Below are 27086 nucleotides of genomic sequence, written 5' to 3'. Positions count from 1 at the left end.
CTCTGAGATAGACAGATAAGATACAGAAGATGGATGGATGGATGGATGACAGACAAATGGAACGGGTTTTCCTACTGCAGTTGTGGGTGCTCTATCACTGGATGGGGGCTTTTTTGAGGCAAGAAAGCAAATAGGATAACCCTTGGCTAGAGATCCCTGGGGAGAAAGAAGAGACAGCTTTAGACTTCTACAAACCCTGCCTGGCCATCAAGAGTCAGAGGGAAAAGATCTACAGTATGTACTGAATCCGCTGATTTAAACACACAACTTACAGAATATTGCTAAGAAGGGACCTTGGGGGCCCTCTTGTCCAACCCCCTGCTCAAGCCACACCATTTCAGACAAGTGGCTGTCCAGTCTCTTCTTAAAAGCCTGCAGTGATGAAGCACCCACAACTTCTGGAGGCAAGCTGTTCCACTGGTTAACTGTCCTCACTGTTACGTTTCTCCTTAATTCCAAGTCGCTTCTCTCCTTGATTAGTTTCCACCCGTTGTTTCTTGTCTTGCCTTCGGGTGCTTTGGAGAATAGGTTGAGCCTCCTCTTCTTTTGTTCCCAGGCCTTAAAATGAAAGAAGGCTACAGTTTGCCATGTCAGGGAGATTATTAATTTCTGCTAGGCTGAAGGGAAAGAGCTTTTAGCCGACCTTGGAATATAACTCACATGACCTGCAGCCCAAACAGAAAACAGTTTCTTTACAAGGCTGAGGCTCGTCCTGCTCAAATTCACCCAAACAGTATTTTCCCCCCCCCCACAATCATGCAGATATTACAGTGCTCAAGCAAAAAGCAGAATTTCTTTGATGTTATTATTTTAGTCAAGATTTCGGTGCCACCACCTTGGCCCAAATTTTAAAAGGGCCCTTTTGTGAAAGCTCTGATTGCTCTATTCAGATAATTTCAACCCAGTGCAGCGTGACCAATGACGCTTGCTCCCACTATCTATATCTGGAGAGGCCCATTGCAAATCCTTCCGTTCTGGTCACCAGGATACCAAAATAAAAAATAAAAATGTTGAGACTCTAGATTGAAAGACTGCAGTGAAGAGCAACAAAGACTATTAAGGAACTGGAGGCTGAAACATATAATGAACAGTTGCAGGAACTGGGTCTAAGGGAAGCGCTGGGGTAACCTGATAGTAGTCTTCCAACATTTGAAAGACTGGCACAAAGTAGACAGGGGCACTCTATTTTACAAAGCACTGGAGGGCAAGACAAGAAGTAACAAATGGAAACTTATCAAGGAGTGCTCCAACCTAGAATTAAGGAGAAATTTCCTGACAGTGAAAATAACCAATCAGTGGAACGGTTTGCCTCCAGAAGTTATTATTATTATTATTATTTATCGAACTTATATACCGCCCTTCTCCCGTAGGACCCAGGGCGGTTCACAAGGCAATTAAAACATTACAAAACAAAAAGTTAATAACAATTAAAATAGATTAAATTATCCTTGATTAAAATCTAAAACCCCTATAACTCTGATTAAAAAACCCAATTACAATAAGTTAAAAATTAAAAATTCTCAGTCCTGGCCGCAAAGCTCAAAGACCAGGTCTTCAGGTCCCGGCGGAACGAACGAAAATCAGGTTGTGGGTGCTCCATCACTGGAAGTTGTTTTTAAGAAGAGATTGGACAACCATTTGTCTGAAATGGTATAGGGTCTCCTGCTTGAGCAGGGGGCCGGACTAGAAGATCTCCAAGATCCCTTCCAACTCTGTTATTGTGTTAAAGCTTTTTGAATTATGATATTTTTATCAAGGGAAATCTGTTGGATGAGCAAAATTGCTTTATTGTATTCAAGTCACCATGAGCAAAGTTTCAAAGTGCAGCTTTGCAAGGATGATCATTCAAAATGCACTGGCGATAAAGCATTTGGAAATAATGCCGCAAGTCATGTTATTGTTGATGGTGGTGGCTGGGTCCCAGTATCAAACATAACAATTTTCATTCTGGTCTCATATCTCCACTTTCTTGGTGTTGTTTCAGATTCTCGTTTTCTATCAATCTGCTTTTTTTCTCTCTCTTTCTCAGCGTCCAAGTAGTGTTTTCAAGAAAAAGATAAAAAGAAATGCTGGAGAAATTAACCCCTTCCGTGGCACGCGGTAATTTCAGATCATTTGTTTATGGAAACAAGAAGCCAGCATTTTCCCAGCAGCAAATCGTGTTATGACCTTTAATCTGTTTTCCAAGATTTGATGAAGTTATTGTAAAACAGCTGCAAGTTTCCCTACAGCACGACATACAAAATGCAATTCAATCTTCTTGCCAATCAAGAAAGCCTTTGTTCCACAACAGTAATTTGAAAATGCAGAAACTGGCATCGAAAAGCGAATGTTCAAAAGTCTAGACCTTCTCCTTAAATTCTAGGATGTTCTAGGATGAAGGCCCCCTCTGAAGATCTTGGTCCAGGGTGGGCAGGTTCAAATATTACATTCACTTTGAATGAGGTTGCTTTAGCTGGTGAAAAAGCTACTAATCCTAGATGGTTTATAAACCATGGTTTATGATTTCCTGTTGGGGTGAGCCCCATCATGGCTAAAACAAAGCATGGCTTAATGCTTGTGTGAATCAGGGACTGTTTCAGAAGATTCACTTCACATAGTCCAGGGGTATAGGCAACCTTGGCTCTTTTATGACTCGTGGACTTCAACTCCCAGAGTTCCTGAGCCACCTGGATTGAATCAGCTCTCAATCTTAGGCTGGGCTGATTTGGCTGAGAAAGGCCTGTTAATTATGCCTGTCAGAAGAACAAATTAGGCGGTGGGTATGAAATACATATGAAATACATTCACGGGAAGTATTTTGCCACTAGGAAGAGCGAACCTGTCTTTAGCACGAAACTTTAAAATTATATTCCACGCATCGTTAGGCTGGCTACAGATAAGATTGGAGCTCTGCTGAATTAAAATCAGATCTTTAAAACCACTGTGAGTGAATTTTAAGGTGTTCCAAGGCATTTTCAAGGGGACACTTCAAGTATCCCAGACAAAAATAATCCAAAACTGAGATATAAGTTTGAAGAGCTTAAGGCCTCCTCTCGGCTGACTTAATAAACCTCCTAAAGACTGGTTTGCAATGCTACAGAACCACAAGGAAACAACTCTGTTCTGAAGCACTGCGGCATTAAAGATGTATTTATTTATTTAGTATCAAGATGTGTTTACTATATTTATATCCTGTCCTTTTTTTTTCTGGAGTACAAGGCACTTCCCCTCCTTTGATGCCTAAGATAATGCAATCTATAAGGCTACAGCCAGCCTTCTGCTAACGGATAATTAAATCACAACACGTGCCATGGGCAAGAAACGACGGGATGGGGCAAGAGCCAGGGGTTAGGTCCCCAGCCAGAGAGAATGGTCTTGGGATCAAGAACAGGTGATCTGCAAGTCTTCAAAGGAACCGCTGAGGATCTGTTGACTCAGCCATGGGTAGAAATGGACCTGCAGAATTGGAAGCCCTGCCGCACAGGCCTTTTAAAAGCCCAGCTTTCTGAGTTTTACAAAAAAAAATTACAATACATATCCCCAAAACCCACCTGCCCCAAACCATCCCCCTTCCCCCCCACTTCCCAGAGCTGAATACAGGGTCATAGATATAATAATCATATTCTAACTAAAATTATCCATTATAAAATTAACCAAATTCATAATGTGCTTTAACTCCCCTTTAACATTGATACATTCAAATTATTAAAAACATAATAATAACATAAACAAAAATATAATCAATACTAATACTAAAATTAATAACAATCTAAAATCTACTCATAAGCTAAATGGAACTTTTTAGTCCCATATTTATTCTGAATATAATCTATCCATCTCCTCCAAACTGAAATATATCTTTCTTGCGAGTGATCCTTCAAATAAGCAGAAATCTTAGACATTTCTGCAAGATTCGATACCTTAAGTACCCGTTCTTCTATAGTAGGCAAACTATCCTTCTTCCAATATTGTCCCACCAGTAACCGTGCTGCTGTTATCAAATTCAGAAGTTATTATTATTGCTACTGCTAAGCTTGTAAGCCGCCCTGAGTCTTCGGAGAAGGGTGGGATATAAATGGAATTAAAAATAAATAAAATAAAATAAAATAAATAAATTCAACATCAAATTGATTTCTTTAGTATCACAATCTACAACAATACCCAATAAAAACAATTGTGGAAAAAACTTTATCTTTCTCTTAAAAATCTTTTGAATGTTCTGCCCGGCTTTCTGCATAGAGCATAAATCTTCTATAGCAGAGGCCCCCAACCTTTTGGGCACCAGGGACCGCTTCCGTGGAGAGAGGTTTTTCCGTGGACCGGAGGGTGCGTGGTTTTGTGTGCTGCCTGCATCTCGCGGATGGGGCTTTGCTTGTTTGTGCGGCCCGGTTGCTAGCATGTCATGGACCCGTACTGGTCCACAGACCAGGGGTTGGGGACCCGTTCTATAGGTAATCCCCGATCTATAACAGTTCATTTACTGACCGTTCAAAGTTACAATGGCACTGGGAAAAGTGACTTATGGCAGTTTTTCACACTTAACAACCGTTGCGGTATCCCCGTGGTCACATGATCAAAATTCAGATCCGTGGCAACTGGCATGTATTTATGATGGTTTTATTATTATCCCGATCATCTTTTATGACCAAGGGGAAAGCCAGTTTCACTTAATGACCGTCTTACTAACTTAACCACTGCAATGATCCACCTTAACAAGTTTGGCAGGAAAGGTCGTAAAATGGGGGCAAAGCTCACTTCACAATTGTCTCGCTTAGCAACAGAAATGTTGGACTCAACGGTGGCCGTAAGTTTATTTATTTATTTTATTTATTTTAATTCCATTTATATCCCGCCCTTCTCCGAAGACTCAGGGCGGCTTACAAGCTTAGCAGTAGCCTTCATTCTATGTATATGCCTGCTTATTAGGGCTTTCACACTGTTGTGACTCAGGGCCAGCCGGTGGGTCCGGCAGCCGGCTCAGATGTATCGGATGACTCAGATGAGGGGGAGGAGGAGGGTGTGGAAGACGAACCGGCTGATGATGGCTTGGAGGCTTCGCAGAGCCCTCAGCCGGGGCCCTCTTCTCAGCTGCGTGAGCCCGATAGTGCGGAGGATGATGACCCACAGCTGGCCCTGTTCAAGGACGCCCGACGCAGGAGGCAGTCGAGCAGGAACAAACAAAGAAAGGCTGTGGGACTCCTCGGGAGGAGGCACAGGGAGACCACGCCCTGAACTCTAAATAAAAGGAGTGTTTGGGGAGGGGCTGGTTGCTGAAAGCAACCCTTCCGCTTGAGGATTCAAGTTCCTGTGTTTCTTGTTCTGTTGTTTTGCTTGTGAATTAAACTTGGCAGACGCTTTGCAGCCTCAGACGCTCTCCAGTCTCTACTGCTTGAACAGGGGTTTGCCTTATTACAAGGCCGGTAGTTGGCTGGTTCAGAACACACACACCCCCGCAAGCGGCATTATTACAAAGTCAGCTTATTGCCCCCAACAATCTGGGTCCTCAGATTGAGGACTATGTGGGAATGGCTTTACCCGTCTCCACAAGAGATGCATCTAGCCACGCCCAGTCTGAGATTCTACTGGCAATTTGAGATCCTCAGCTGTATCACCTTCCCCTTGTTAGTTGTGAAGCCGTGTCCGACCCATCGCAACCCCATGGACAACGTTCCTCCAGGCCTTCCTGTCCTCTACCATCTTCTAGAGTCCATTTAAGCTCATGCCTCCTGCTTCAGTGACTCCATCCAGCCACCTCATTCTCTGTTGTCCCCTTCTTCTCTTGCCCTCAACCTTTCCCAGCATTAGGCTCTTCTCCAGTGAGTCCTTCCTTCTCATTAGGTAGCAAAAGTATCTGAATTTCAACTTCAGGATCTGGCTTTCTAAAGAGCAGTCAGGGTTGATCTCCTCTAGGACTGACCGGTTTGATCGCCTTGCAGTCCAAGGGACTCACAGGAGTTCTCCAGCATCATAGTTCCAAGGCCTCAATTCTTTGGTGCTCAGCCTTTCTTATGGTCCAACTTTCACAGCCATACATTGCAACTGGGAAGACCATTGCCTTGACTATACGCACTTTTGTTGGCAGGGTGATGTCTCTGCTTTTTAGTGTGCTGTCTAGATTTGCCATGGCTTTCCTCCCCAGGAGCAAGCGTCTTTTAATTGCTTGGCTGCAGTCCCCATCTGCAGTGATCTTGAAGCCCAGGAAAATAAAATCTGTCACTACCTCCATTTCTTCCCCATCTATTTGCCAGGAATTGAGAGGGCTGGATGCCATGATCTTGGTTTTCTTAATGTTAAACCATCTTCCCCTCCATATCAGCAAATCAGAGGTAACTCCTCTTGAGGCTCTTTTGCACCAACACCCAATTCAGGGGAAAGGTGCCCTTCCTTGCTAATTATCATAATATTGACTCAGGCAGTTTTAAAGTAGTAGGGCTGCTCCTGAATCTTGACTGTCTCATTAAACTCTCTCTTTGTTATGCTAAATACCTTCAAGCAGTAAGCACCAAAAGATTAATAATTAACCAAACCTTTTAAAAACAAACAAGACTAGAGAAGGGCTGTTCAAGACTTCTTAAAACAGAGTGATGGCCACCTGCGCACAGAGCCCCAAAGATGATTAGGTGGGGGGGGGGGGGCTGGAAGCTAAAGCAAATGAAGAACAGGTTGCAGGAGTTGGGTAAGTTTAGTCTAGTGCAGACATGTCAAACACAAGGCCCGGGGGCCGGATCCGGCCTGCGAAGTGGTTTCATGTGGCCCGCGAAGCCATCCTGGAAACAGTGAGGGAACGGCCCCCACTGCCTTGGCCCTGGCCCAGAGACCCTCCTTCTGCCAGAGACCCTCAGATCTGTCCCACTCCTGCCCAGGCCCCCATAGGCACCCTTGATGCGAACGATGTAGAGCTGGCCACGCCCACCCAGTAGGCCATATGCACTCTAGCCATGCCCACCCAGTAGGCCACGCCCACCCTGGCCATACCCACCCGGCCACCCTGAGGGCAACCGTAATGCTGATGCGGCCCTCAATGAAATTGAGTTTGACACCCCTGGCTCTAGTGAAAAGGAGGACCAGGGCTGACATGGTAGCAGTCTTCCAATAATTGAGGGGCTGTCACAAAGAAGAAGGGGGGGGGTCCTCCTATTGTCCTGAAGGCAGGACAAGAAGCAACGGATGGAGACTAATCAAGGAGAGAAGCAACGGAAAACTAAGGAGACATTTCCTAACAGCGAGAACAATTAACCAGTGGAAATAGCGCTGGCCTTCAGAAGTTGCGGGCGTTTCAACGCTGGAGGCTTTTAAGAAGAGACTGGACAGCCACTTGTCTGGAATGGTGTAGGGTCTCCTGCTTGAGCAGAGGTTGGACTAAAAGACCTCCAAGGTCCCTTCCAACTCTTGTTATTTCTGCTCAACCCAGCTGCTGGAAGTTACGCAACTTAATACAACGTACAAGGGAAATGAATGTACACTTTCTTCTGAGAAGGAAACATACATTTTCTAGAAAACACAAGAACAACTGTGGGAATTCCGGCTTTACCATGCATGTGATAAAATAAGATAAATGAACAAACTACTTTAGGGAGTTATTATTGCAATGGATTAATTACGGATTAGTAAACTGAACCACATCCCAGTAGGAAAAGAAAATTCAGCTGTGAAAACAGAGTAAAAAATACCAGTTGCACATTCGCTTTTATGACCTTTCCTTCAGCCTTGAAGCCCTCAGAGATTTAGCCCAGAAGGAAGTTGTCCCAAAACATTTTGGGGCAAACCTGATTCTCTCACTGACCATCATCTATCAAGGGAGGTGGAACCCATCATTTAATTAAACGCTTCATGCTTAAATTGCCTTACCTTATTCAATCCTCAGCATAGGCAAGCTTTGAAATTTGACCTTTAAACTCTCTTTTTTTTTCTGATTCTGTCTAAAATAACTTGCTCCTTGCTTATCCTTCCTCAGCCCAATACTGTGAGCTAACAGACTTCCTCCAAACAGAATTTAAAATGGAAGTTTAAGCAAAGGAAATGGGTACTTTCTTTATTAAGAGTTTCCTGCATTACTTTATTCTGTTTAACTGGGATCAAAACGTGGTTTTAAGAGTTTGGCTGTGGGGTTCTCTGGTCCTTGCCCACCCCCAATACCTAACAGTGGAGAATATATCTAAATACAATTTCCACCCTTAAAGCTGTCCGTGGTTTATTTCTGCCACAGCTTCCTGAAGCTTTGAAGGACCAGCCGCTTTTGGAAGTACTGTTCCAGCTTTGTTCCTATCTGCTGCCCCCAAAGAAACAAACACAGGCCCATTGGGCTGAAATTGTCCTGCAACTCAGGGGGTCTCTGTGTCTTAGAGCACTTTCCAAAGATGGGCTTAACTAGGAAACAGAGGAGACACAGACCTCGCAATCTGCAAAACCAGGATCTGTTGTTATGGTAAAAAATAAAGGTAAAGGTTCCCCCGCACATGTGTGCTAGTCGTTTCCAACTCTAGGGGCCGGTGCTCATCTCTGTTTCAAAGCCAAAGAGCCAGCGTTTGTCCGAGGACGTCTCCGTGGTCATGTGGCTGGCATGACTAGAGGCCAAAGGCGCACGGAACGCTGTTACCTTCCCACCGTAGTGGTCCCTATTTTTCTACTTGCATTTTTACGTGCTTTCGAACTGCTAGGTTGGCAGAAGCTGGGACTAGTAACAGGCGCTCACTCTGTTACGCGGCACTCGGGATTCTACCCACCAAACTGCCGATCTTCTGATCGACAAGCTCAGCGTCCTAACCCACTGAGCCACCGCGTCCCTGTTGTTACGGTAGGTACATAATTTTATGAAGTCCCAGAGTCCAAAGAAATTTCTCACCTTTCTAAAGCAGATTATAACAGACCTTCGTCCCACTCCCTTTGGGATAGACAAAACCATCACCCGTTCCATCAGCATCGCCCAAGGCTGAAGGACACGTTCCAGGCTTGCCTTGTGCTTCTTCCAGGAACTCATGGCTAAGCAGCAAAGGGGCCCAAAGCCCCCAGGGCAGGGATGAAGGGCCTAGATCACTAGACAGCCTGGGGCAGAAAACCCAGCACTGTCCCCACTGCAAGGCCAAGGCAGCCACAGGAGAATCTGCACAACGTGGCCGTGTTCAAACTACCAGAGAAATTTCAAAGAAGTTTTGAATGCTGAATGCAGGAACCTTAAGAGAACGCACGCTTAATGGTTCCTTTGACAGGATTCTTCAGCTGGCGCAGCATAACTAATTGATTTGAGTTCGGTCAAGAGGCTGCCAAATTTGTTATTGCAAAACCCTGGAAAACTCAAAAATACTTCTTTGCTTGGATCAGAGCTATTTAAAAATATTGGACGTCACTCCAGCTGCAGAATAAAGGGGTGCCAAGAGCTTGGGACGAAACGGCAAGCAAGGAAAGGTTTTTCCCAAGCCGGATATTGATCTTTTCTGTCTCAAGAACATGGAAAACTGGATTTGCAGGAAGTGCTGGGTTTGGGGGGTGGGGGGGTGGGGCATGGCTAACAGAGGCAAGGCCTCCAGTGATGGAGCATCCAAAACTTCTGGAGGCAAGCTTTTCCACTGACTGATTGTTCTCACTATCACTGTTCTCTTTATTTCTAAGTTGCTTCTCTCCTTGTTTAGTTTCCATCCATTGCCTCTTTGTCCTGCCTTCAGGACAATAGGCTGAGCCCCGATTCTCTGCGACAGCCCTTTAGATATTGGAACACTGCTATCATTCCTTTGGCAGCTGGTTCAGAATTCTTCTGCTGGAGATTACATCCGAGGTTTCCAAGACCACGTGACCACCGGTGATTTCACAGGCTTGTGCCAAAAAAAAAGGTCAAAAATCTCACCCTTGTTCATCTGGTCTCTTGTCACACACTGCTGATCTTTCAATGTTTGTTTCCTGGGGAATTGGTGAGACACATGGGTATGCATCACATTAGCCCTGAGGGAGAATTCCTGTTCTAAATAAAGAGTCTCCTCAAGCAGAAAGGTTTGCTGTTAAAGGAGTCTCCCAAGGAAGGGGGGGAAAAAGGAAGTTACATTTTGAGACACAGAAGTATTTGAATTCTTCCCCAAAACATCTCTCTCTCTCTCCCCCCCCCCCTCTCTCTCCCTCTCTCTCCTCCCCAAATCCATCTCTCCTCCCATTTGCCTTCCTTTCTGCACATATCCTGACCAGCAAACAGATCCTGAAAGCATCACAAAGAGGGAACACCACCATCTTGCTCTCAATGGACCAGGAAACTAAAGGATAGATGGGGATTCCCCTATGTTGGAATGTTGCATCCAATTTTGGTCACCACAATATAAAGAAAAAGATGTCGAGACTCTAGAAAGAGTGCAGAGAAGAGCAACAAAGATGATTAGGGAACGGGAGGATAAAACATATGAAGAACGGTTGCAGGAATTGAGTATTTCTAGTCTAGTGTAAGGAAAGAAGGATTAGGGGGTGACATGATAGCAATCTTCCAATATCTAAAGGGCTGCCACAAAGAAGAAGGGGGTCAACCTATTCTCCAAAGCACCGGAAGGCAGGACTAGCAGCAATGGATGGAAGCTAATCAAGGGCAGAACCAAACTAGAACTAAGGAGAAATTTCCTGACAGTTAGAACAATTAATCGGTGGAACAACTTGGCTTCAGAAGTTGTGGGTGCTCCATCACTGGAGGTTTTTAAGAAGAGATTGGACAGCCATTGGTCTGAAATGGTAGAGGGTTTCCTGCCTGAGCAGGAAGACCTCCACGGTCAATTCCAACTCTGTTATTCTGTCTTTATTTTACTTGAATATATGCAAAAAGGTAAAGGTAAAGGTTCTCCCGCACATGCGTGCTAGTCGTTTCCGACTCTAGGGGCTGGTGCTCATCTCCGTTTCAAAGCCGAAGAGCCAGCGCTTGTCCGAGGTTGTCTCCGTGGTCATGTGGCCGGCATGACTAGACGCCAAAGGCGCACAGAACGCTGTTACCTTCCCACCGTAGTGGTTATTTTTCTACTTGCATTTTTACGTGCTTTCGAACTGCTAGGTTGGCAGAAGCTGGGATGAGTAACAGGCGCTCACTCTGTTACGCGGCACTCGGGATTCGACCCGCCAAACTGCCGACCTTCTGATCGACAACCTCAGCGTCCTAACCCACTAACACAACTGAAACATCCTCCTCTATCCATTCCAAGATGCCCCCCTTTTTTGCTTCTCCATTTGACCTCAAGGAACCACATAGACAGCATTCCTGGGATTCTCTCGTTTAGGGGATATTCTAATGCCGGGGTCTTCATACTTGGCCCTTTTATGACTTGTGGACTTCAACTCCCAGAATTCCTCAGCCAGGCACGCTGTTCTAACGCAAGGCATCTTTCACAGGTTCAGGCAGGAGAAAGGACCAACACATCTACTAAGTTTCAGTTCCAAGTCAAGCCAGTCCTCCTTCAAGAAAGTGAACCAACCTGCTGGCATGTGAGGTTTTCCAGGGGAAGGAATCCCTCACCTGCCATCATGTTGGGAATGGGGTTCACTGGTGCCACAAGGGATCGCATTCGGCTCGAAAACCAAAAGCTTCCTATCAGGAGGTGCTTCCACGGCTCCTAAGCTCTGAGATACAAGCAAGCAAGAGTAACCAGAAGCCCGGCCATACTTTGGTTTGAGGAAGCAGGAAGGGGAGAGACTAGCGCAAAAATGATACAGAGGTGTGAAGCCTCCACCAAGCTCAACTGGACCTGCCATCCCTCTGCCTTCCTGCTCATCCAGCAGGTCAAGAAGCCCCAGAGTGTTCCTACCTTGCTCAAGCTGTTTCCCTCAAGCATACCTGAGTCCCGAGACCACAAGGATGGACATGTATGCATCCAATTTTCCAGGCAACAGTTGAAGATAGCTTCCTCTGCCTTCTTCCCGTAAGGTTTTCCCATGTCCCCGTCTAGCCTAGAGGTTTTGGATCTCCTGCTCTCTCCATTCAAGGGCTAACTGGGCCTGACACCCACACCCCCACACACACCCCACACACACACCCACACACACCACACACACACGATCATTGAATCAGCCACAGTTGTTAAGTTGCGTTAACAGAGGGATTCAATCACGATCACGTGAGGTGCTAATCCCACTCTATAAAGCCTTAGTAAGACCACACCTAGAATACTGCAACCAGTTTTGGTCTCCACCCTATAAAAAAGATGTTGAGACTCTAGAAAAAGCGCAGAGAAGAGCAATAAAGATGGTTAGGGGACCGGAGGCTAAATCATATGAAGAAAATCATATGAAGAACGGTTACAGGAACAGGGCATGGCTAGTCTAGTGAAGAGAAGGACCAGGGGAGACATGATAGCGGTGTTCCAATATTTGAGGGGCTGTCACGGAGAGGAGGGGGGGGTCAACCTATTTTCCAAAGCACCCGAAGGCCAGACAAGGAATAACCGATGGAAATTGATCAGGGGGGAGATTCAACCTGGAAATAAGGAGAATTTTTCTGACAGTGAGAACAATCAACCGATGGAACAATTTGCCTTCAGGTGTTGCGGGAACTTCATCACTGGAAGCTTTCAAGAAGAGGCTGGACTGCCATGTGTCAGAAATGGTATAGGGGCCCCTGCTTCTGGGGGGGAGGGGGGAAGGTTGGACTAGATGACCTACAAGCTCCCTTCGTTTTTTTTCTAAAACTGGGCATCCAGGTCATCCTGCCTTGTAAGCCCACCCCCATCTCTGATTAGCAGCCCAGGTTCAAGTCTTTTCACCCCACCTACAACTGGAGCAGTAGGCGTGAGCTTCAATGGACTCCAGAAGATGGTAGAGGACAGGAAGGCCTGGAGGAACATTGTCCATAGGGTCGCGATGGGTCGGACACGACTTCGCAACTAACAACAACAACAACTGGAGAGTGGTGGTCTGGTCCACAGCAGCCAGGACAACTGGCAAGTGGCTTCTCTCTTCCTCCCAACCTCCTCCCCCTCCCCAGTTTCCCCCCACCCCCTCCGCAAGGGTGGTGGTGGTGGTGGTGGTGTGCTGGGGGGGGGGGGAAACCAATTGGGAAAGATGAAAAAGGCTCAGAAGGCCACAACCCCCATCTGGAAAGCGTGGGCGGGGAGGTGGTGCTGGAGGACCTCAAGGTGCCCCGCTTCTGCTCCTGGCCGAGAAGCCACCCACCATTTCCCCACCCCACCCCATCCCACCCGCACACACACACACTCTTGCCTGGTTGGGGTCGGTGGCCCGGAAGACGTGGCAGGCGACAGGCGAGTCGGGGTCGTCGGGCTGCGCCTTGATCAGGTAGGCGAAGTAGGTGAGGTCCTGGCTGTTGTGGACGAAGCGGGAGATGTGCTGCGCCTTGTGCTCGAAGATGAAGACGGCCGAGCCGGGGGCGCCGCCGGGCGAGGAGGGCACGCAGCGCAGGGTGGGCGCGCCCAGGAGGAGCAGCACCTCCCGCGCCGGGGACGCGCCCGGCTCGGGCTTCTGGCTGCGCCTCCGCACCTCGGCCATCAGCCAGGGCAACATGGGCAGCGTGGCTCGCCGGTCCAGGCTCGAACAGCCCACGTACCAGAGTCGGAAACGCTTCTCGCCGGCCGGCCGGGCCGGCCCGGGACCGGCCTCGGGGGCCAGCGGGTGCGGGAAGGGCGCCGGCTCCATCGGGCTCGCTGGCTCCCGCCACGGGCTCCTCCTCTCCGCAGCGCCTCCGCGGTTGCCCGCCGCCCCTTCTTGCTCGCCCAGCCACGCGGCCGCCGCCGCCGACCGGAGCGGGAGGCAGGCACGGGTCCGCGGAGCCGCCTCGGGGCGCGCCGCCCTCGCCTCCCCCGCTTTCGGGCGTGCGGGGTCTGGAGCCCCCCTCCCGGCGTGTCCCGAGAGCCCTCCGCGAGGTTGCTGGGGCTCCCGCCCGCCGAGGGTGGCCGGCTTCTTGGCCCTGCCCAGCCGGGAAGGTAGCCAAGCGCTGGCGTTGGAAAGGGGCCGCGGGGCCTGCGCCGCCTCCCTTCCTGCCCCTCTGCTTGCCGCCGCCGCCGCTGCCGCTGCTAATGCTGGTGCTCCAGTTCTGACGGTGCGCCCGTTTCCACCCCGGGTGAAGCTGGCGGGCCAATTAGGAGGAGACCTCGGCGCTGGGCGCGGGAGGGGGGAGGCTTCCCAGCTCCGCAGACGCGTCCTGGCAGATCAGCCGCCAGGAAGTCCAAGATTTGAAAAGCCTCGAAGGGTTTTTGAGCTGAGTCAGACTTGTCCCCGAAAATGGAACAGAATAGAATAGAATAGAATAGAATAGAATAGAATAGAATAGAATAGAATAGAATAGAATAGAATAGAATAGAATAGACAATACGGAAGAGAGAATAGAATAGAATAGAATAGAATAGAATAGAATAGAATAGAATAGAATAGAATAGAATAGAATAGAATAGAATAGAATAGAATAGAATAGAATAGACAATATGGAATGGAATAGAATAGAATAGAATAGACAATATGGAATGGAATGGAATAGAATAGAATAGACAATATGGAATGAAATGAAATAGAATAGAATAGAATAGACAATATGGAATGGAATAGAATAGAATAGACAATATGGAATGGAATAGAATAGAATAGAATAGAATAGACAATATGGAATGGAATGAAATAGAATAGAATAGAATAGAATAGAATAGAATAGAATAGAATAGAATAGAATAGAATAGAATAGAATAGAATAGAATAGAATAGAATAGAATAGAATAGAATAGAATAGAATAGCTGTAAGGGATCTTGGAGGTCTTCTGGTCTAGTCCTCTGCTCAGGCAGGTTGCCCAATCTCACTTCACAACAGACCTTGCTGCAAAGTGCAGTTTCACATTCAGTTCGTTGTCCAGTCTCTTCTTAAAAACTTCCAGTGTTGGAGCACTCACCACTTCTGCAGGCAAGCTGTTCAAACTGAGTAATTAATTGTTCTCACTTGTCAGGAAGTTTCTCCTTAGTTCTAGGTTGCTTCTCTCCTGGATTAGTTTCCACCTAGTGCTTCTTGTCCTACCCTCGGGGGCTAGGGAGGAAGGAGCAGGAGCCCCCGAGTGGGAGGTTTGGAGGCCACCACCCCACATCTCTCGGGGGGGGGGGCGAAAGGCGCAGCACCTCTTCTCTCGGGCTTTCGTAAATGCAGAGCCCTAGGTATCTCTGCTATTCGTTTGGGCGGCTTTAACAAAATGCAAATAAACCGATTAGCGGGGCCAGGCACGCTTTGTAAATGCTTTTTAGACCGCCCTCGAGCGGGACCAGCTGCTCCGGGCTGCAACACAACCGGGACTCGCCCGAGTTGCGTCTCTCACAGCGGAGGATACATGCCCGGGCTTGCTGGCAACTCACAGCTCGCGCCTTTGCTTGGGAAACAGCAGCTGTGCACTCTCGGGGAGCTTCGCCTTGTTGGCGAAGGTGCAGCAGCGGCCAAACACCTGGTTCTCTTGCAGAGACGTCGGGAGCAGGCCGTGCACACACCTTGGCGTGCTCTTCGCGCCAGACACCTGCATGCACCGGGCGTTGGCGGCGGGGGGGGGGTTGTTTCCGAGATAAAATGCCTTTTCTTTGCAAATCAAGCATGGTTCCTCTTCCCAGCACCGTTGGAGCAGCATCCCCTTTGCTTCTACCGTTGTCGGCGGCTGGGACAATCCCCTCTTCCAATTCTTTATGGTTGTTTCTCGACCTCGGCAACTATTAAGATCTGTGGACTTCAACTCCCGACGTTCCTCAGCCAGCATCCCGAGGAATTCTGGGAGTTGAAGTCCACAGGTCTTTAAACGTTGCTGAAGTTCAGAAACAGGGCTTTGACATTACTGAGCTACCGGGGCCATCTGAGCCTGTGGCTTTCCCCAAGTTTGTTTTTTTTTTATTGAAAAGTTTTACAAAGTTTTAATGGAAAAAACAACCCTCCCACCAACCCTCCCCCCTTCCCCCCCCTCACTTCCCAAAGCAGAATACAGGGTATTACATATAGCAATCTTAAGCAAACATATGCTAAATATCTATTACAACATTAACAAACCTCCCACCCTTTAACTCCCTTATAACAAAACTAAAATAATTATAACAACACTTCTATAGTTATTAAAAATTATTCATATGCTATTTGAAACTTTCTAGTCCCGTATTTGTTTTGAATATAATCAATCCATCTTTTCCATTCCAAAATATATTTTTCTTGTGACTGATCTTTCAAATATGCTGAAACTTTCGCCATTTCAGCTGCGTCCATTACTTTAAGTATCCATTGTTCTACTGTAGGTAAATCTTCTTTCTTCCAATATTGCGCCACCAACAATCTGGCTGCCGTTATTAAATGTAACATTAATTTAGTTTCTATAACAGTACAATCCGGAATAATCCCTAATAAAAATAACTGCGGGGTAAATCTTATTTTTTTCTTAAAAACTTTCTGAAAAATCCACCATATTTTTATCCAAAAAGCTTTAACATTTTTACATGTCCACCATATATGATGATAAGTTGCCTCTTCATTACCACATCTCCAACACTTAGGTGGTTGATTTGGATACATACATGCTAACTTTTTAGGATCTAAATGCCATCTATAAGGCTTTCCCCAAGTTTGATGTGTTTTATTGCCTCTTGTTTCTCGGATACCATTACAGTTGATAGGTTTACTGTCTGTGCTGACGATTAAATTCTTTCGTAATTGATGTGTTAGGAGTGTGTTCCTAACAGCTTCATTGATGGCCACGCAACACAATCTTTTTTAAAAAAAATCGTTAATTTCTAATCTTAAATGTAAAAGTTTGGTCCCTTTTTTTGAGGTGGGGGGGGCGGTTGGAAGCTGCAGAGCCATGGCTCTTAAGGGTGGGTGTTGCATCCCTGAAACTGCTGACTTTAGACAAGGAATGCTCCCTTACCACAATAGCTCAGGATGCCACCGAGAATGGGCGGTGGGAGAATTAGGCCTTTGTCCTCAGGCCACACTTCTCAGCTTTGATAACTATTGGAGGGAGGGAGGGAGGGAAGAAAGGAAGGAGATGAAGGGAGGAAAGGTGGAAGGAAGGAGAGGGAGGGAGGAAAGAAGGAAGGAAGGTAGCAGAGAGGGAGGGAGGGAGGAAGGAAGGGGTAGTAGGGAGGGAGGGAAGAAAGGAAGAAAAGGGAGGGAGGGAGGGAAGGTGGAAGGAAGGAGAGGGAGGAAAGAAGGAAGGAAGGTAGCAGAGGGAGGGAGGGAGGGAGGAAGGGATAGTAGGGAGGGAGGAAGAAAGAGGGAAGGAGAGAGGGAGGAAGGGGAAAGAGAAAGGAAAGGTGGAAGGAAGGGGACAGAGAGGGAAGGTGGAAGGGAGGGAGGGAAGAAAGAAGGAAGGAAGGTAGCAGAGAGGGAGGGAGAGAGGAAGGAAGGAAGGAGGAGTAGAAGGGAGGGAGGGAGGAAGAAAGAGGGAACGAGGGAGAGGGAGGAAGGGAAAGGAGAAAGGACAGGTGGTAGGGGGACAAGGAGGGAAGGTGGAAGGAAGGGGAGGGAGGGAGGAAAGAAGGGAGAGAGGGAGAGAGGGAGGGAGGGAGGGAGGGAGAGAGGAAGGAAGGGAGGAGGAGTAGAAGGGAGGGAGGAAGGAAGGAGAGGGAACGAGGGAGAGGGAGGAAGGGAAAGGAGAAAGGACAGGTGGTAGGGGGACAAGGAGGGAAGGTGGAAGGAAGGGGAGGGAGGGAGGAAAGAAGGAAGGGAGAGAGGGAGGGAGAGAGGAAGGGAGGAAGAGTAGAAGGGAGGGAGGAAGGAAGAAAGGAGAGGGAACGAGGGAGAGGGAGGAAGGGGAAAGAGAAAGGTGGAAGGAAGGGGACAGGGAGGGAAGGTGGAAGGAAGGAAGGTAGCAGAGAGGGAGGGAGAGAGGAAGGAAGGAAGCAGGAGTAGAAGGGAGGGAGGAAGGAAGAAAGGAGAGGGAACGAGGGAGAGAGGGAGGAAGGGAAAGGAGAAAGGACAGGTGGTAGGAGGGGGACAGGGAGGGAAGGTGGAAGGAAGGGAAGGGAGGGAGGAAAGAAGGTAGCAGAGGGAAGGAGAGAGGAAAGAAGGGGGGAAGGAAGGAAGGAAACAAATGGGGTAACTTTTCAGTCAGGCTAAATAAATAAGCACCGACTTTTGTGTTCTAATATCCAAAGCCATTTATATGACTCAGCGTTAAGGCCGAGCAGTGTGAAACAACTTTAAACCAGAAAAAAATGTGGGCTAGGCCAAGTCAGTAGGGGATAAAATCCAGCCACCTCAATCCCACTCGGTATCAGCGTGCGGAGAAATAACTCTGAAAAGAGGGAAACTCTGGACTCGCCTTCTACTTAACCTCTAGAAAAGATTAGATTATCCGGAAAGGAAAACCTTTAAACTTGAATGAGAAGTTGCATCCAAAGCAGCGCCTGAAATTCATTGTTATTTATCATTACTTGTTCAACAGACTGACAAGTGGAATCCAAAGTCCTTGGCGCGGCTGCTTTTCTCCCATGGAAGAATCCAGATCCTGCTTCGCTTCCTAAGGCCCTTCCTTTGTGTCATGCTGTCCTTTTCTGCTTTACTCCAATTGACTTTCACTGCCTCCAGAAAAGCCGTCGAGGAGAAACTGCTAGGCCGGAGAATTGCACATTCATACGGTGAGAAGCATGAAAAAGCATCCGTTGACTGCTTTTTGTCCAGGATTGGAGGGTGGGGGGGGGGGTGGGAGACACACCCTAGAAGGGTCTGCCTGCCTACTGCAGCAGCTCAGAACCACGGCCTCCCCACCCCACTTCCCAGCACCAGACACACCCTGCTCTTTCTGCAGACCAAAATCTTGGTTTTCAGCTGGCATTTATTTATGGTTCATGAAAAAACTCACGAGAAGAACAGAGGTTCTGCTTTTGTAAAAACACAAGACTCTCTGCAAGATTCCCCCCCCTCTTTTTTTCTTTTGGTGTAAATAACTCAATGGTGACAGCAAGTCATCAATAGATGGAGCCCTTTCCTTGGCAGCACAGATGCAGTGAGCTGAAGAATTTCTTTTTTTTTAGTTAGGGATTATTCAAAATTACACCCATGGCTATACACCGGTGGCTGTAAAGACCCATGGCTTTTTTCCCCGGTGGATCAGTGGTATCTCCTGACAAATGCCTGGGCCATTTCTTGGCAAGGTTTTTCAGAAGTTGTTCGCCCTTCCTTCCTTCCTTCCTTCCTTCCTTCCTTCCTTCCTTCCTTCCTTCCTTCCTTCCTTCCCTCCGTCCCTCCTGAGAGAGGGGCTGGCCCAGGGTAATCCAACTGGTTTTGTGTCCAAGGCAGGACTAGAACTTACCATCACCCAGGTTCTAGACTGGCTTTCCATGTTTGGAATTAATGTAGTAGGTAACCTGACAAATGTGGTTTATTCAATAAAATGTGATCAATTGACTTAGCCTGATAGACAAGCTGAGGCAGTGGTTAAGAAGGGTCGGTATGCAACACCCAGCCCAAAGTTGGCCGAACGAAGGCAGCAGCAGCAGCAGAGAGACACAAAGAACAGCTTTGCATATTTCCCATCCTTTTATTAAGGAATTGAAGGTTGCCTTCCGGATCCATTGGATTTTTCCATGCAGAGTCCTAGATGGTGACGGTACCACTGCTTTCCCAATAAAGCTAGTTATAGATGCAGAGATGAAGAGAGCTAAGACATTAAAGGAAGGCATATCTTGGGTAGTTCTAAGGACATTATTGGGTTTATTTCTCCTAGACTTCCCTGGTCTTCTTCTGAGTGGCTGAGATAGGTTCCGCCTAAATTCTGGGGTGAAACGGGAGGTCCGTTTCAGGAGGAGGACTCGTATGTAGAATTTCACTCAGTACAGGAGACTTTGCAGCTCTTCAGCTGGAGAAAGCCATGATGGAAGCCAAAAAAAAAGAAGAAGAATAAACCTACATCTCTTTCTGGAGAATCATTCTGTAGAACGATCTTTTAGGAGGCAAGGGAAGACTGGAGCCCTTGTTCAAAATGTCTCGAGAACGCTTGCCATTTCCTTGAATTGGTTATGGAAATTCTAAAGGGAAGAAAAAAAACAAAAGAGAAGGCACTGAGGGAACACCAACAAGGGCTGGTGTGCTCACGCTGAAAATCTCACTCTACAGACACAATGTGCTCCACAGCTTGCCACACATGCACACATGGCCGACACATCCCTCACTTCTTTTCAAGCCTGATGCCTCTCAGCTAACCAAGGGCTGAGTTATACCTGCATCATGGCTGCCAGCAGTTCGGCAGTTTGAATCTCACCAGCTCAAGTTGACTCAGCCTTCCCTCCTTCCAAGGTCGGTAAAATGAGGACCCAGATCGTTAGGGGCAGTGTGTTGACTCTGTAAACTGCTTAGAGAGGGCTGTAAAGCACTGTGAAGCCGTATATAAGTGTAAGTGCTATTGCTATCCATCCATCCTTCCTTCCTTCCTTCCTTCCTTCCTTCCTTCCTTCCTTCCTTCCTTCCTTCCTTCCCAGTGGTTGGAATGCAGTATTGCAGGCTAACTCTGCCTACTGCCAGCAGTTCGATCCTGAACGGCTCAAGGTTGACTCAGCCTTCCATCCTTCTGAGGTCAGTAAAATGAGGACCCAGATTGTTTGGGGGCAATAGGCCGACTCTCTAAACCGCTTAGAGAGGGCTGTAAAGTACTGTGAAGCAGTATATAAGTCTTAGTGCTATTGCTATTGCTATCATTAGCACATTCACCTTTAACTCAAAGCACCACATTGTAAACACTAACACAACTGGCTTCAATGCTAGCAACAGCCAGTGAAACAGCCGGAAAGCAAAGGGGAACAAATGCATATTTGCATACAAAGGTTTACCACCACCACCCCATACACACACAGACAGACACACACTACGTTCCAGTGAATCCCTAGTGTACACAAAATATCATGTCCGCACAGCACAATTAAGACACCTTATGTGATTTTTCCCCCCAATCTCTTGATATTGGACAGACTGAATAAATCTGATTTTGGTAACTATTCCTGGTATTGGATGCTAGGCCACCAGGAATCTGCATGTAATTCAACTGTGACTAAAAAGTGCATTTGTGAAAGAATCCAAGTTTCACTGCAGCTGAAAAACTACCAGGGGGAGCAAAAGGACCCAGGCTACACAGGTGACAAAACTACCATTTGAGTCCCATTGGTTGATATCAACTCATTCTGAAATCCTCAGTTTAATGCAGAACCTTCACTTCATCTGCACCATTTCAAACGTTCAAACCACCAGGCCAGGTTTTAACACTCTTTGCCCACTGTCTTCTGTTTTTGTGGGTGAGCTGCTGTAGAATCCAACCAACAGAAGCCGTGTCTGCTACAAAGCCTTAAAAACTACACAACGGGGCACGTTTTTCAAAAGGGGCAAAGACCAGGAAGGCTGTTTACAAACCTGAAACTGAGAGACTGTCATTTCAAACGTTTTGCAGGTGACGTTCCCCAAACCATCGGCAACTTTGAACGCCACCGTAACACAGGGCAGTTTCAAGGATTTGCAGCTGTCGGCACTAATGGCCATTCCCAGCTTCCACTGAAAACCAGTAAGCTGCAAAAGAAGAAATGAATATTTTGGGTATTCGCAGTTGAGTCACCATCTTCGGGGAAGGAAGGAAGGCAGGCAGGAGAAAGCATGGAAGGAAGGAAGGAAGGAGAAAAGATGGATGGAAGGAAGGAAAGAAAGGAAGGAAGGAGTACAATAAAGATGTCCTTTATTGTGTGGGGACATCTGTCAAACAATCATCCTGAAGGATATTTCAGGTGAGCCGTGAAAAGCAAAATTCATGCTGTTTCTACCTGGCCCCCACTACAATGCTTTTTCAAGCCATTTGACTCAAAGTGGTAATACCTCCTCAGCCTGAGAGTTTATCCGAGGACTTGGTCCCTATACTCTCAGACCAATCTACTTCACAGGATTGTCGTTCTGGGGATGAAAGGAAGAGAAGATTTTCCATGCTGGCCTGCTGCTTTTCAGTATCTGATGGCTGAGTTTCAGAAGAGATGGAGTTTTAAAAAATCAAAGCGATTATAAGTCTAGATTCCAAAACAGGACTAGGTGAAAGCCTCAAACCACCCCAAACCACCCCAGTGATGCCCTCAACATGATGTCCCGTTGCCTGGAGGCGGTTCGGGTCTGGATGGGGAGGAACAGACTTCAACTCAACCCCGACAAGACTGAGTGGCTTTGCATACCTTCATCCCGGGTCAATTCGGATATTCCATCTCTCTCTATGGGGGGTGAACTATTACCCCCCGTAGATAGGGCTCGCAACTTGGGAGTCCTCCTAGATTCACGGCTCACCTTGGAAGATCACATAGTGGCTGTGACTAGGGGGGCTTTCGCCCAGGTTCGCCTGGTGCGCCAGTTGCGGCCCTATCTAGGCCGGGATGACTTATGCACGGTCACTCACGCGCTTGTGACCTCTCGTCTGGACTACTGCAACGCTCTCTACATGGGGCTGCCCTTGAGGACCACCCGGAGGCTCCAACTGGTACAGAATGCAGCCGCGAGAGTTGTGTTGGGAGTGTCCTGATACTCCCATGTTACACCTCTGCTCCGTGAGCTGCATTGGTTGCCAGTTGTCTTCCGGGTGAGATTCAAGGTACTAGTAATGGTGTTTAAAGCCCTACATGGCAGGGGTCCGGAGTACCTTAGGGAACACCTGCTGCCGGCATCAACCTCCCTCCGCCCTGTGCGTTCCCACAGAGAGGGCCTCCTCAGGGTGCCACCGATCAGAGAATGTCGATTGGTGGCCCCCAGGGGGAGATCCTTCTCTGTGGGCGCCCCGGAGCTATGGAATCAGTTACCGGTTGAGCTCCGGATGGCGCCCGATCTTTGCTCCTTTCGCCGCGATCTAAAAACATTCTTATTCGAACAAGCCGGCCTGGCCTGATGGGGGATTGGTGGGGTTTTTTACTGTTGTTTTATTGGGGTTTTAATATTGTATTGATTGTTTTTAGTGGGCATGTATTTAATTCTTTTTTAATTTTTGTAATTTTGTATTTCTATTCTTGCCCTGTTCACCGCCCTGAGTCCTTTGGGAGAAGGGCGGTATAGAAATATTATTAAATAAATAAATAAAATCTCTAGGCCTGGCTGGAGCTGTTTCCTTAAGGAAGGCAGGAGGGTCAGTGGTTACGCGTAATCCTTGATTTATGATCACAATTGAGCTCAAATTTTCTGTTGTTAAGTGAGACAGGTGCCCCATTTTACGACCTTTCTCGCCACAGCTGTTAAGTGAATCACTGCAGTTGTTAAGCTAGTGAAAATGTTGTTAAGGGAATCTGGCTTCCCCATTGACTTCGCTTGTCAGAAGGTCACAAAAAGGTGATCACATGACCCTGGAATGTTGCAACGGTCATAAGTATGAACCAGTTGCCAAGCATCTGAATTTTGATCACATGATCAGGAGGATGCTGCAAAGACTGTAACTGTGAAAAATGGTCATAAGTCTGATTTTCCAATGCTGGTGTAACTTTGAATGGTCACTTAATGAACTGTTGTTAAGTCGAGGACTAACTGTACATGTGGCACATTTCCTTGATACACAGATTAAACTCACAACTTAGGCCAGGGGTAGGCAACCTTGGCTCTTTTATGACTCGTGGACTTCAACTCCCAGAATTCCTAAGCCAGCCATGCTGAGGGAAAAGGGAGAGGTTTCCAAGCTGAGCCATGCTAGCTCAGGAATTCTGGGAGTTGAAGTCCATGAGTCATAAAAGAGCCAAGGTTGCCAACCCCAGAGCTAGGAGAACCCTGTATTGCCCTAGCTATGGTTTGTTGGATGAGCCACAAATCTAGGCTCGTGCATAATATGAAGCCTTTAACCAGTCACCAGGGCTGAGCTACTTCACTTATGACAATAAGTCAAAAGTAAGCAAGTCATTATGGCTCAGCGACACATCACCAGCTCTTGCTCCCCATCTTTGAAATGCTTTTTAGGGAACCTCCGGCACTTTTGTTGAGGACATGTCCCCAAAGGCCTGGTGGAGACTCGCACGGGTTAAAAATCAGGATGGTTACAAAGTCATATCTTTGGGATAAACAGTTGAATTCTGGTTTTCTGCACGAGCATGCATGGAAGCAGCTACTCATCAGATAGATAGATAGATAGATAGATAGATAGATAGATAGATAGATAGATAGATAGATAGATGATAGAAAGAAGGAAAGAAAGAAAGAAAAAGAAAGAGAAAGAAGAAAGAAAGAAAGAAAAAGAAAGAAGAAAGAAAGAAAAAGAAAGAAAGAAAAAGAAAGAAAGAAAGAAAGAAAGAAAGAAAGAAAGAAAGAAAGAAAGAAAGAAAGAAAGAAAGAAAGAAAGAAAGAAAGAATCTGGCTTCCCCATTGAATTTTGTCAGAAGGTCGCAAAAGGTGATCCCATGACCCCGGGACACTGCAACCGTCATAAATACGAGTCAGTGGACAAGAGCCTGAATTTTGATCACATGACCGTGGGGATCACATGACAGTGGTGGTCAGTGTGAAAAACGGTCATTAAGTCGTTTTTTCCCCAGTGCCGTTGTAACTTTGAATGGTCACTAAAGGAACTGTTGTAAGTTGAGGACTCCTTTTACAAACTTCCACTGGGCAGTGGCTCAGTTCTGAAGGCTCTCCTGGATCCATCGCTCCAGAGATAACCCCAGCGTTCTCCGAGCAAGCAAGGCCGTCACCCCAGTGCACTAAAACATAATCCAACTGAAATGTAAAGCTCTCGCCAGCTGATGTCCTGACTGCAAATATGGAGGAACGTATTTAGTGTCTCATGCTCATCCTTCAGCTTCCCCAGGACGTCCAGAGTGAGAGAATATTGTAAGTCGAGGACTACCTGTGGTGTTGGAACAGGACTGGAAAGACACAGGTTATAGTTCACCCTCCACCATGGAAGGTCCCTGGGAAGTTTGGGCAGAAGACAGGGCAGTTGTTGGAGGGTAAAACCGAGGGATATTTGTACCGGAGCAAGGAAGGAGACCAATCTTAATATGTAGCACTTTTAATTTCCTTTTACTCCTTACCTGTCCAGCTGCTGCCACAGGTATTGCATCCTCCAATTCCACCAAGGATTTCTTTTTCTCATTCCACACCTGCTGGATTACCTGGCCAGACTGTTGCGGCAGAAAGCTGAACGTTTTGCCTAGCTCTGTGGAAAATTCTTCGGAGGTGAGTTTATTTTTTGCTGCTGTGCTATAAGGCAAGCAAAACGAATTGTCCTCTTAAATATCAATCTCAGCAACTTATATCCATCTTCCCTCCACCTCCTTTGGCTGGGGGGATGCCAGCCTTGCCCCCCAAAGAGTCCAATGGCCCAAAGTAATGGGCAGGGAGACCCCCCCCCACACACAGCCTAGCGGGCTGGTGGAGAAGGAATAAAGGGAACTTACCCAAAGAGCCAGGAGAGGGCCTGGAGCGCCTGGCCCAGGTCGGCTGGGGCTATTACCACGCCGGCTGTATGGCACCTCTTGGAGAGAAAAGCAGCTGTGGGGGCCGGTCCTTCGATAGCCCGCCCCCTCAGCCGTCCCTAAGCACCCCGCTTACCTGGCACATCTGGGGCGCATCGAAAGCGACCCTGCTAGATTGCAGCCGCTGCACGGCTCGCTCGCACTGTGGAAAGAAGGCAGATGGAGACCCACCCCTCTGCAGACCCCAAGAAGAGGCAGCGTGGACTGGGGTGGTGGGGGTCCCGGGGTCCCATGAGGAAGCTCCAGCCCCACTCCCAGCCAGATCCCAAGAAGGAAGGAAGGAAGGGAGGGCAGACCGCTGTATAGGTATAAGATCTCCTGCTTGAATATATTTCAGTTTGGAGGAGATGGATAGATTATATTCAGAATAAATATGGGACTAAAAAGTTCCATTTAGCTTATGAGTAGATTTTAGAGGGATATTGTTATTAATTTCAGTGTTACTACTTTGGATGTATTTATGTTAAAGGGGAGTTAAAGCACATTATGAATTTGGTTAATTTTATATTACGGATAATTTTTAGTTAAAATATGTTTATTATATCTATAACCCTGTATTTAGCTCTGGGCTAAAACTCAAATACTTTGGCCACCTAATGAGAAGGAAGGACTCACTGGAGAAAAGCCTAATGCTGGGAAAGATCGAGGGCAATAGAAGAAGGGGACGACAGAGAATGAGGTGGCTGGATGGAGTCACTGAAGCAGTAGGCGTGAGCTTAAATGGACTCCAGAAGATGGTAGAGGACAGGAAGGCCTGGAGGAATGTTGTCCATAGGGTCGCGATGGGTCGGACACGACTTCACAGCTAACAACAACAACAACAACATTTAGCTCTGGGAAGTGGGGTGGTTTGGGGTGGGTGGGTTTTGGGGATATGTATTGTAAAATCTTTTTTTGTAAAAGTCTATAATAATAATAATAATAATAATAATAATAATAATAATAATAATAATAATAATAATAATAATAATAATAATAATAATAATAATAATAATAATAATAATAATAATAATAATAATAATAATAATAATTTTTATTTATTTATTTATTTTAATTCCATTTATATCCCGCCCTTCTCCGAAGACTCAGGGCGGCTTACAAGCTTAGCAGTAGCCTTCATTCTATGTATATGCCTGCTTATTAGGGCTTTCACACACACCCCAAGCGGCATTATTACAAAGTCAGCTTAATTGCCCCCAACAATCTGGGTCCTCATTTTACCTACCTCGGAAGGATGGAAGGCTGAGTCAACCTTGAGCCTGGTGGGACTCGAACCTGCACTAATTGCAGGCAGCTGGTGTTACTTGAGGAGGCATTATTATTATTATTATTATTAATAATAATAATAATAATAATAATAATAATAATAATAATAATAATAATAATAATAATAATAATAATAATAATAATAATAAATAACAATAATAATAATAATAATAAGATCTCCTGCTTGAGCAGGAGGCTGGACTAGAAGACCTTCAAGGTCCCTTCCGGCTCTATGCTGATGCTGCCCTCTCGGGCGGAGGAGGCAAGGACGGGGAGCGGGGGGGGGGGTGTCTCACCAGCTCCGCCAGCAGGTCCTGCGGGAGGGTGGCCAGCGCGGCAGCCCCGGCTCCCCTCGGCGCTACGGGCGGCATCGCGGAAGCTGCGCAGTGCAGGGAAGCCGCCGGATCGAGGCACTTTCCCCCCCCCCCGCCTCCCCGCCCCCACCTCTACACACAGACACGGCGGGAAGG

General features: G+C 47.0%; 2 protein-coding genes across 3 annotated transcripts in view; both read right to left on the bottom strand.

Annotated features, from left to right (window-relative positions):
- The window catches only part of TBC1D4 (TBC1 domain family member 4), a 98094-nt gene extending 84125 nt beyond the window's left edge, over window positions 1-13969 (bottom strand). For both annotated transcript variants that reach the window (XM_081327217.1, XM_081327218.1), the window contains exon 1: window positions 13153-13969. In XM_081327217.1, the coding sequence (XP_081183343.1) occupies window positions 13153-13584 (432 nt within the window). In that variant the 5' untranslated portion in view covers window positions 13585-13969. The remainder of the gene's footprint in view (window positions 1-13152) is intronic.
- A 5278-nt stretch (window positions 13970-19247) lies between these two features.
- On the bottom strand, window positions 19248-27045 carry COMMD6 (COMM domain containing 6). The gene is made up of 6 exons (XM_081326863.1): window positions 26913-27045; window positions 25427-25492; window positions 25273-25349; window positions 24907-25075; window positions 21290-21442; window positions 19248-19917 (listed from the first exon to the last, which is right to left on the bottom strand). Exons 1-6 carry the CDS (start codon window positions 26985-26987, stop codon window positions 19867-19869), a joined length of 591 nt encoding a protein of 196 aa, XP_081182989.1. The 5' UTR covers window positions 26988-27045; the 3' UTR covers window positions 19248-19866.
- Between the last annotated feature and the right edge of the window lie 41 nt (window positions 27046-27086).

This window comes from Vipera berus, assembly GCF_964194415.1.
Source record: "Vipera berus genome assembly, chromosome: 4".
Classification (NCBI taxonomy): domain Eukaryota; kingdom Metazoa; phylum Chordata; class Lepidosauria; order Squamata; family Viperidae; genus Vipera; species Vipera berus.
Note: the sequence above shows the minus strand (reverse complement) of the source record. Positions and strands in the feature narration are given on the sequence as shown.

Coding starts and splice junctions, on each gene's coding strand:
- COMMD6 (XM_081326863.1), bottom strand. CDS start 26,987: ATGCCGCCCGTAGCGCCGAGGGGAGCCGGGGCTGCCGCGCTGGCCACC. Junction 25,350..25,426: donor ATGCGCCCCAGATGTGCCAG/GTAAGCGGGGTG, acceptor TTTCTCTCCAAG/AGGTGCCATACAGCCGGCGT. Junction 19,918..21,289: donor TGACAGTCTCTCAGTTTCAG/GTTTGTAAACAG, acceptor TCTTCCCTTTAG/AATTTCCATAACCAATTCAA.